General features: G+C 46.4%; 2 protein-coding genes across 2 annotated transcripts; both read left to right on the top strand.

Annotated features, from left to right (window-relative positions):
* Window positions 1-2987, top strand: cbx8a (chromobox homolog 8a (Pc class homolog, Drosophila)). Its single transcript, XM_084371012.1, has 5 exons — window positions 1-216; window positions 338-381; window positions 797-862; window positions 1287-1353; window positions 1764-2987. Exons 1-5 carry the CDS (start codon window positions 148-150, stop codon window positions 2589-2591), a joined length of 1074 nt encoding a protein of 357 aa, XP_084227138.1. The 5' UTR covers window positions 1-147; the 3' UTR covers window positions 2592-2987.
* Window positions 2988-5153: 2166 nt separating this feature from the next.
* Window positions 5154-10210, top strand: LOC311267521 (meteorin-like protein). Its single transcript, XM_084370615.1, has 4 exons — window positions 5154-5344; window positions 5810-6222; window positions 8290-8349; window positions 9371-10210. The coding sequence occupies exons 1-4, from the start codon at window positions 5262-5264 to the stop codon at window positions 9691-9693; spliced, it is 879 nt and encodes a 292-aa protein (XP_084226741.1). The 5' UTR covers window positions 5154-5261; the 3' UTR covers window positions 9694-10210.
* The last annotated feature ends 216 nt before the right edge of the window (window positions 10211-10426 follow it).

Below are 10426 nucleotides of genomic sequence, written 5' to 3'. Positions count from 1 at the left end.
CTGCGGTGCCTGGCAACAGAAAAAGACGTGATGACGTCCTCCCCAGATTGCGTATTATGGGATGTGCGGAATTAAACAACCCGAAGAGGACGCGGGGAAGCCAAAAATAATAAAAGAGACAGAAATAAACGAGGTGCATGGTGAATCATGGAGCTCTCGGCTGTTGGTGAGAGCGTCTTCGCAGCCGAGTCCATCATTAAACGGAGAATCAGACGGGTATTCGCTGCCTTTTTCACCCACAGCCTGTGTCTCCACACCTATTACGCAACCATTTGTCTGTGCAGCGCCGACAGGCGATCCTCTGATAACCTGAATGTGTTTCGGATCTGTTTTGCAGGGTCGCTGGGAATATCTCGTGAAATGGAAGGGCTGGTCTCAGAAGTGAGTATAATCTCCGAGGCTGTGAAGGACAGCGCTCCATCCTGGCCGCTCGCACAACTGCACCACCTCACACTGTGTCGCTTCTCAGCTTGTGGATGTTTTTTTTTCTCTCCTAATCATATCTGCTCTGCGTGTTGTAGTGCAGTTTAGTGTGTGTCAGCTGGCTTGTGCGCAGCAGTCAGGGGGCTGTAAATGTGTGAGCTGCAGCCCGCTGGGATGTATCAAAGTCCACAGTAGCGTTAGCAATGGCTGGGTTCACCATGCGTCACTGTCCGCTACGTAGTCTGTAATTATTGCAGCGCACGCAGAGAGATCGCCTTGATAAAAGTGTTGAACCGTGCGTGTGAGAGCTTTGACATGTGGTCAGATCACCGTGCGCTAACGCACACCTCTCCCCCTCCTCGTTGTGATGAAGGTACAGCACTTGGGAGCCGGAGGAAAACATTCTGGATGCACGACTCTTCGCTGCCTTCGAGGAGAGGTGAGGGTTTGACAGCGCAGCAGTAGGCCGCTCCGCAGAACCGGGACGGCACCGCGCACTCTGCGCTCCAAAACAAGTCCTTAAAATGAAGACACGAAGAGTGTTTGAATCTTTTGCACCTTCAGTGTGCGTCAAGGAAGTGGTAACAAGCGCGAGTGGAGCGAGATGATTCCGCTTAGCTGCGAGGTGCGAGGTTATTCTGGCGCCACAAACTGGTCATCTGCTCCTCTCAGACGTGTTTCTCATTTGGTTTGAGCTTAATTCGAACAAAAAGTTTCATAAAAAAGTGGAGAAATCTCGCTCCGTTCGGCAGCTTGGCCCTCACTTGCAATAAATAGAGTTTTCCGATTAAAAATGACACAATATGAATCCATATCTGTAACCTGCTGTTAACACGAATCTTTGAATGATTTTCCTTCCTCAGGGAGCGCGAACGGGAGCTGTTCGGGCCCAAAAAGAGGGGACCCAAACCCGAGACATTTCTCTTGAAGGTGAGTGGGTCGTTTCTTGTTTTCATCTCATCTCGTCGCCTTTCTCATGCGGCGATGAATCATTTCCATCTCAAGACAACTCCGGTTTTTACTCATTTCGAAACCGTCTGGCTGTTTCAGACCCCCATACAAACTAGTAAAATCACAACTGAAACGAAATTTACGCGTGATTTTAATCAGGTTAAGATGGGTGCTGTGTTTATATATTTTTTTTAGAAACCTTTATAAAGGCCTGTTATACGTATCTTGGATTAGAAAAACGTTCCTTCACAGCAGCTGTAGGACGAGGCCTTCAGTGCAGCCAAACAGATCTCCAGCTGCTTCTCTTAAACCTTTACATTTCCTCAGGAGGCTTAAATTTCCATCTCTGGGAAACCTCCTCTCATAAACCTCATTTGCTCTGTCCTCAGGCCAAAGCCAAAGCCAAAGAAAAGACGTATGAATTTAGAGGAGAGGCTCCCAGGGGGATCCAGGTTTCCTATCCCATCCCGGAGCCTGTCATAACACCGAGGGCTCGGGAGGGTTTACGCGCCGTGGTTCCCACCATCTTCCCCCCGAGCGCGGTCAACAGAGGGGAGAGCTTCCACGTCAGACCACCGGAGCCAGAGAGGAGGCCCAGGCCGGCTCCAGCAGCTGCACTGACACTCCAAGAATCCGCCCGGGTCCCCAAAAAGAGAGGGCGCAAACCGAAGCTGCATTTACATTACGGCAGAGATGATGGAGGCAGCTCAGCCGAGCCGTGCGTCAAGCGCAGCAGGCTTCTGGAGGAGCCGCCGTCACACGGCTTGTCCAAACCTCCTCGCCGCTTGCACCACCACGGAGAAACCTCGGAGCACAGCCTCCTGCAGCTCACCAAGAGGTTCCAGGAGGAGACCACGATAACACCCAAACCCTGCAGCGAGCAGAGGCGCGCGGGGTTGTCCTACAGCTGCGCGTTCAATCCAGATGTGCGCAGGGGTGAGCAGGGGGGGCACAGGACTAGTTGCGCGCCTCAGCACAGGAAGCCCGAGGAGCAGCGGAGACTCCGGCAGGTGAAGGAGTGCCGCCCGGGCCCTGCTCTCATCCCGCCGCTGCAGGCCGAGGCCCTCCACGACGCGTCCGCGGGACCAGCCTCGACCTGGACGCCTTGTTACGCCAACGTGGACGCTGTGACGGTGACCGACGTCACCATGAACTTCTTGACGGTGACGGTGAGGGAGAGCAGCACGGACAAAGGCTTCTTCAGGGGGAAGAGATGAGCTGCGGCTGGAGGTCAGAGGAGGACGACACGTGCTCATAAATGTTGTTTAACATGCTACTAACGAACATGCCTACTGTAAGACTATATTTTTTCTATGTAACTTTCCAACGTGTACATACAGATATTTAATACGCTGCTGAGAACATTAAAAACCAACGTGACATTGTGAGTTTCAGGGTGTTTTTGTTGCTGCAGAAAAAAAAAAAAGGCAAAGTTCACCATTTCTTTCCCCTCTCACTGTTCAGCCACTTCATCACGAACATGCTCGTTATGAACTCTGTGGAATATTAACTTGTGACAGTTTTCTGCAATAAAACAAGAATAGAAATGTACACTTTTTTTTTTCTTCTTCACGTTTTCAGCCACCTGAGTCTAATAAAGTTTTTGAATTGGAGGTTTTAATACGTATTTTTTCTTTCCAGGCCAATTGTTGAGGATGTGTGTAGGCAGCAGGATCGCGTCGAATAATCGAAATAACCAATCCCGCTTGGATGTGTTTGATTAATTGAAAATAAAGGTGTTCAAATCTTCCAGACTGGTCAGAGCCCTGAAGTGGAAACGTTTGATCGGACAGCTGGATATATATTCTTCTTCTGTGGTTTTGTGCAGAGGTCACAGGCTCAAAGTGGTGTTTGTTTCCTGCTGAGCAAGTTTTTGTTTGTAGGAATTATTCTAACAAGGACTTTGGGGATAAAACTGAACGCATGCGAGAGAAAAGAAAACAAATCTGCTCGTTTGGATTCATTTTTGTATAAAATCGTGTATTTTCCAGGTGTAGTTTTGAATGTGGATCTGCTGACCCCATCCAAGGGCCTGCTGTCAAGATGAATAAAGCCTTCAGTGCATTTATTCGATTTCTGCTCCATCCTTTTATTTTGTAAGCAGAAGTTAAACATCTTATTACCAACTAAAACTTCCAACACAGGCCTTTTTATTCTGTACTGAACGACTTCAGGGTGCGAGTGAGGCCTTGAGGAGAGAGCTGGTGCAGGGACGCTTGAATTAAAAGAGGGTGTAAATGATTTTTAACACACATCTGACCACAGGCGTTGACCTCTGGCAGGTTTCACCGAACGGAGCTGCGTAAAAATGTACGTTTTTAATTAAAAGATCCAGCTGAAGTCGTGATTCTTCTCCAGAGTCTCCTCTTCACCTCTTTTTTTTTTTTTTTTTTTAAACACAGGCCTCCAGTAAATGAAGGATCCAGGCTACAGTGCGCTGATAAGAGGCCACTTCTTTCAGGCACAAAGCCTCCATTCAGTTAGATGCGCGACACATGACCCAATCTGACCGGCCGGCACTCCTGGGAGGAGGCTGCTCTCTGGCTCGTCGTTTTTTTCAAACGTGACACTGTGGTGGAAAATGAACGTGGAGCACAGTTTTTACTGGAGATGCACTGAAGCAATAATCGTTGCCAAAAATGTGTCAGGACAGCCGCGGTCATGTTGTGATCATTTTCAAACGAGTGGTTACAGATGTGATTAAAGGTGAGAAAAGTTGGTTTTTGAGTCTCATTCCCAACACGAGTTGGGAATGAGACTCAAAAACCAACTTTTCTTCCAAGTAGCACCTTTAAAGTCCAAACTTGTGAGCAGCAGAGGCTTCTCCTGCAGCTGAGACAACATCTGGCCTAATTCTCCACATGAGTGTAATTTACTCCATGACACACAAAACCCAGCCAAACCCCCTTTGATGTGACGCTGCAGGGCCTTTATATATAAATATATATATATATATATTTATATATTTATACACCAGCTGAAGCCTGAGAGGAGCTGCAGCCCGGCCGGGCCTGCTGGGTTCCGCTCCACAGAGTTTCACCTCCACAAGATGTCGCCACCAGCAAGACCTTGAAACGGTGCCAAATGATTTTAGCACAAAAGGACCCCTGCAGGTTGAAACGCAAGCGGGGCAACTCATCCTCGGCGGATTAATCGCTGGTGAAAGCTGCTTCCAGTTTGTATGAGCGGCTGTTGAGTTACAGCCTCCTCCTGCGGGCGTGGGCCGGTCCTCCAGATGTGGGGGGCGGGCGGAGGAGGGGGGGGGAGAGGGGGAGTGTGCGGTGCAGCATCCCGCCACTAGATGAAGCTCGAGCACAGAAACACGTTTAAAAAAAAATAAAAAATGTCCACCTTTGATTTATTTTTCCTCATTTTTCTATTCATGTGGACTTCTGAGATGATCCCCACTGCTCTGACAGCAGAGTTGATGATTTAGAGTTTGATTTTGATATTTATGATCATTTACTCAGATGTTTTGGGGTTTTTTCTTCCTGTAGATGATGATAAAATAATGTATGATATATGAAGCGAAGCATAGTTCGACTGCGATGTGAATGGAGGCGCACTGGTGTTAACAGATGGCTGCGGGCTTTCAGTCCGAGCGTGTCTTTAGAGAGCAGAGACAAAGACCTGCGGAGGCCGGCAGCCCTCAACAACTGGATCAGTCCTAATTGGGCAAAGAGAGAGGGGGGGAGAGGGGAGAGAGAGAGAGAGAGAGAGAGAGAGAGAGAGAGAGAGGCTGAGCCATCACCGGGCTGCAGCAGACAGACAGTCAGTCCGCTGCTCCTCTCTCCATTACAGCTCAACTCTTCCACAGACTCCAGCCACGATGCGCCTCCGGCCACTTCTGTCTGCGTTTTGGGGATGTTTGTGTCTGTGTGGTTGAGATGTTGAGGTCGGTTATTCTGATGTACATGCTGGGTCTGCAGCTGCGGCACTGCGCGGCTGATCTCTGCAACTGGACCGGGAGGTGAGCAACTTCTTCAATTTCAACTTAAAGAGGGAAAATGACATCAAATAGTAAAAAAGGAAAACTGTCAATTTAAAAGGCAACGCTTGTAATGTTAATAAACTCTCTACAGATCAGTTAAAAGCAATTTTAAAATGCAAAAATATATATTTTTTTAAACTTAATTATAAGAAAAAACTTTGTTTTTGTCTCTTTAACATTTATTTCTGCTCATTTTTGTTAATTATTATTATTGCCAAGAAACACGCGAGCACGTATTAATGAATTATTTACATTTATAACCACAAACAATAAAGGATAAACCAGCCAATGTGGTCTTTTACAACCTGAAGCCTACACTTCTTATTGTTGTCTCAAAAAGACTCGGTAATGATTTATCAAACACTTTGAACGACATTAATAACAGCAGCAGTCATTTGCAGCAGTAGTTAATGTGATTTCATCGCTTTCCTCCGCCGGATCCAGCGGCTTTGCAGCTGCTGTCGACTCCAGGATCGTCCTCCAGGTGCGGCTGCGCTGCACAGAGGGCTCAGTCAGGTGGATCTACCCGGGCCAGGCTCTCCGGGTGGTCCTGGAGCCCAACTTGTCCTCGGCCCGGCGCACCACCGTGTGCATCAAGCCGTCCCCCTCTCTCCGAGGAGCCAGCGTGTTCATTGAGCGCGCCGGGGAGCTCGAGCTGCTGGTGACGGGCGGCGGCGGCGGGCGGCCCGAGCAGCAGGTGTTCTGTTTCCGGGCGGATGGTCCGCACAGGCCCGTCATCTACCTCCAGTCCAGCCCGCAGAGTGATGGAGCCTGGAGCAGACGCACGATGGGCTTCAGATACGAGCTGCTGGGAAACAGGAGCGCTGCACCAAACCTGGGCCAGAGCGGGCTGCAGAGTGAGTAGAGCCTCTGAAGTCCTACATAGATGCATTCAGCAAGACAACTTACTATATGTTGTAATAAATAATAATACATTATTAACTGAAGCTTTAAAGATCAGCCACTAATAAGACCAATTTTCAGGTTGCCAGGTTGTGAAATTATTACAAATCCCTTTTATCGATTGGGCCTTCTGACCACTAAAGAATGCTAGAATTGCTAAAACCAACAAATATGACTTCCTTATTAATTCATATAAATGATAAACGTCAATGAATGGGATTTATTGTTATAATGATTGATAAAGGGATGAATTGCATGCAAATAAGCTATTAATTAACCTTTTAAAGTGTACTATGCGCCTGATTAGAACGTTTGGTTGATGCAGATCAGTACTATGCAGTCACAATTAACCAAAGCTTCATAGATCAGTTAAGGACCAACAGTTAAGTCCCTTTAGTGATGGGATTGTATAACAGCTTAACCCAGTGGGGCTGCAGAGGATCAGGACCAAAATCCATTTATTAACAGCTCATTAAGGGTTTATTGATGGATTCTTCTGTTGTTAATGATTAAAAACTGCTTGATAAAGCATCAGTGCATGCTAATAAGATATTAGTTACTGCTTATAAACACTTAATAAAGGGTGCCTTATTAGAAAGTGCCTCTTATGTTGGTTAATAAAGATCAGTCCTAAATAGATGCATATGTACGTATGGTACCTCTCCCCCATTATAATGAGTTGTATCAATGTTGTTATTAATGGTTAATCAATCATTACCAAAGCCTCATAGATCAGTTATAAGTCATTAATAAGACCAATTTTAAGCAATGGGAGTGACCTGTGTGATCCTGGAGGAGCTGCAGAAGATCATGGCTAAAATCCATTTATTATCAGCCTGATAAGCATTTATAAAAGATGATGATGACAGGCTTAACTGCTTTATTACCAATAAACATCTGTTATAAATGGTTTATAACTGATCGCTAAAGTATAATGCATGCTAATAAACCATTATTTACTGCATATAAACCCTTGATAAAGTGAGCCTTAACTGAGAGTGGCATCAAATTGGTAATACAATTTTTAAACCATTTGCAAGTCAACCAGTCCTAAATCCTTGGAGAAAAAAAAAAAGCAAATTTGCAATAGCTGCAACCATGTACACACATGCATCCACTGACACACAACCTCACAAACATCAACCACCACACCAAATTTCAGCCTCCTTAGGCGAACAAGTGCGGCTCCCAAAGGGGCTGGGAAATCTTCTCGGACTGACCAATCGATTTACCAACCGACAGAGCGAGCTACAGAGCTGCTGGTCACAGCTAAAAAATAAGTGGTTGTGTAATTACAGAGCCCGATCATGCTGACTGGAGCATGCAGCTGCTGGTCATTCCTGTGTTTTGTCTGGCTGTCTGGTTTCTATCAGGGGACAAAGCAGCAGGGACAGAGCAGACCACAGGGCGGCTGAGGGGCACCGGGCCAAGGAGCCTGAATTGAGACGGCAAATACTTTGCAGATTCCTCGCATGCCTTTTCATTGTGTGTGTCTGTTTATTAGCATTTATCCATGTGTGCGGCCCTGTCCCTGCGTGGTGATGTCATCCTGTGTCCATAATAGACAGCTGCTGGTTTATCTTTTCTGCATTGGCAGTCCGGTAGAAGAGTTTGACTCCTGCAGCCTCCTGCGTTGGCACTGGGTCGTTCAATTAGGTCGATACAATAGGAGTCAAACACAGGGTCAAGACGAGTGAGGGGTTTTTTGATCCGTAGGCAGACGCTTAAATGAGCAGCATTCCTTCATCTAACCCCTGGTTTCTCCACTCTTTGATGAGAGGAGTCGGTATGTGTGTCAGATTTTTAGGTCAGTGAAGTGGGAGGGAGGAGATGTGACACCCATCTATCAGGCAGTGTCAGTCTTAGAGCCTTGGGTCATGTATGGTGTAGGAGAGGGTGATTATGCTTGACAGAAAATAGTGGGAAAAAGAGGAACCTGACAAAATGATTTGCTGCAGGTTTTCATCATCTTAATCATAACTTCCTTCCTCATTTTCTGAACCGATTTTCTGCTCCCACAGCTTCGTGCCGACCCTGCAACGACACAGAACTCCTCATGGCCGTCTGCAACAGTGACTTCGGTGGGTACATAATAATTTGTCTTTACAAACGACACAATTTGTTTCTTACTGTTCTTTTTAAACACACTGACAGAGCACCATTAAGTTCCTACTCAGATTTATGGGTACAGTGGCCCCGAGAGCTCAATGCGCTGGAACTTGAGGAAACATGTTATAGACGTAATAAAAGCCAACCACGAACACGTCATCACCAATTTGATAACACATGTGTAACACATGAGAAAATAAAAGTTAGCTAGTTCGCTGAGTTAGCCATGCAGTAAGCGGTCCAGACTGGGAGCTCGGAGTGGTTTAATGAGAAGGGACAGGCCGGGGCTAGTTGCATAGCATGCTAACCTAGTGAGAGTAAGTATCTCTGCTCAACAATAAATAGATGTCTTTGACATAACTTAAAAACCCTTATGTCTTCACATTCTGTTAATAATCAGCGTTAATTTTTGAATTTTTACATGCATATCGCACCTTTAAAGCAATGTAATTCACTGTGGAGGCTAAAGTGTGAGAAGCTGAAGGAGAGCATGAATGAGATTTGGTCTGAGCAAACACTGTGAGATAAGTATCGGATGTAAATAAGCATAAAAGGTCCTGACGTAACTGCTTCCAAGTGAGAGTGAAGAGTGAAGTAATAGTTGCATCAAAAAGGACATTAATGGACAATAGATCTCAGTTTTTGAAAAATAATTGTGTACATTCACTGATTCAACAATGTACGCCCATGTATTTTATTTAAGTTTTTGCATTTCATGTGACGTTGAAATCCTCTACGATCTTAAAATCTTTTCTTTTGGTCTGGTAAATGTGCAGAAAGCAGCAGCTCTGCTGGTGGTGCAGAGGAGGTCAAACAGATTTGGGGGGGCAACAATAAATCCACTGGGATTAATGGCCCAAAGGAGAAAAAGAAAGACAAAGAAGAGAGAAAAGAAAAACATAACCTAAAGGAGATAACTGAGATTTGGAGGGAATTTCCACAGAAAACTTGTTTTTTTCCTGATTTTTCATGTGATTTTCTTTGTTCCGTCAGTGGTCCGAGGCTCCATCAAGAACGTCTCCCACGACTCTGCACGTCAGACCTCATTGGTGGCGGTGGCGGCAGCGAGGGTGTACTGGCAGCGCAGCGGGGTGTTTGAGCAACAAGCATCCGCCTCCGGGTCGTCTTGGCACGGCCACATCCACACACTCCTGCAGTGCCACGTGCAGCCTGGGGACGGAGAGTTTCTGTTCACGGGGTCAGAACACTTTGGGGAAGCTTGGTTAGGGTGTGCCCCACGATACAAAGACTTCCTGTCTGTCTACCAGACCGCCTGGGCGGCACGCCGGAATTCCTGTGACTTCCCTTTAGACTGAGGAAGTGCGTTGTTTTAGCACCACTGAGCCCTACAGGCGTCCTCACCCCTGTGCTGGCACTGTGGGATCCCTGTGATGCTGTCAAGTGCCAGCAAGGTGGCATCCAGCATCACCAGCAGGGACGAAGCTGTTGAACTGCTGGTTAAAAGACACATTTGGAGGAGCAGAACAGGAGCAAACAGCAGGGCCTCCTGCACTGAGGCTCAGAGAGAGCCGGCCTTTGTCTCCATCCCATCACTGCCCTCGGTCCTGGGAGACTGAGAAGGGGTTGGGTTGCTGCGCTCTCTTTGTGCTTCTCCCAGCATCAGCCGTCGTTCACTTTGCTGGCTCTGTGTGACCCTCTGAACTGAGGCGGGAGGGGAGACTGAAGCACGGCCATTTGTAATTTGTCTTAGTGGAAAGGCTTGTACAGAAGTTATTTTTATTCTGATTATGTCCCATGTTGTCTATTTATAAATGTTGTACTCTTCACATGATTAAACTAAATGTTTGTGCATCAGGATTATTGTACTTACAATGCAAAATAAATCCTCTGAAGACTCCACTGTAGTAGTGATCACAGTCTGCTCATTTTCAGGTATGAAATACACACATTTGTTTTCAAAATGGCTGAAAATAATGTTTTCTTTGACCATTTTAAGTCAGAGACTCCATGAAACCTTTAAGTAATGGAGAAACTTGGTAAAAAGCTTAATTTGGCTTACTTTGACAGGACATGATTAATCAGATATGG

Source organism: Pagrus pagrus (assembly GCF_965226575.1).
Source record: "Pagrus pagrus genome assembly, chromosome: 13".
Taxonomy (NCBI): domain Eukaryota; kingdom Metazoa; phylum Chordata; class Actinopteri; order Spariformes; family Sparidae; genus Pagrus; species Pagrus pagrus.
Note: the sequence above shows the minus strand (reverse complement) of the source record. Positions and strands in the feature narration are given on the sequence as shown.

What these genes read in the sequence shown, in the direction of transcription:
- cbx8a (XM_084371012.1), top strand. Translation starts at nt 148, where the DNA reads ATGGAGCTCTCGGCTGTTGGTGAGAGCGTCTTCGCAGCCGAGTCCATC. An exon ending in TTAAACGGAGAATCAGACGG is followed by an intron (nt 217 to 337) that starts GTATTCGCTGCC and finishes TCTGTTTTGCAG; the next exon opens with GGTCGCTGGGAATATCTCGT. An exon ending in TGGAAGGGCTGGTCTCAGAA is followed by an intron (nt 382 to 796) that starts GTGAGTATAATC and finishes GTTGTGATGAAG; the next exon opens with GTACAGCACTTGGGAGCCGG.
- LOC311267521 (XM_084370615.1), top strand. Translation starts at nt 5,262, where the DNA reads ATGTTGAGGTCGGTTATTCTGATGTACATGCTGGGTCTGCAGCTGCGG. An exon ending in CTCTGCAACTGGACCGGGAG is followed by an intron (nt 5,345 to 5,809) that starts GTGAGCAACTTC and finishes CGCCGGATCCAG; the next exon opens with CGGCTTTGCAGCTGCTGTCG. An exon ending in GGGCCAGAGCGGGCTGCAGA is followed by an intron (nt 6,223 to 8,289) that starts GTGAGTAGAGCC and finishes CTGCTCCCACAG; the next exon opens with CTTCGTGCCGACCCTGCAAC.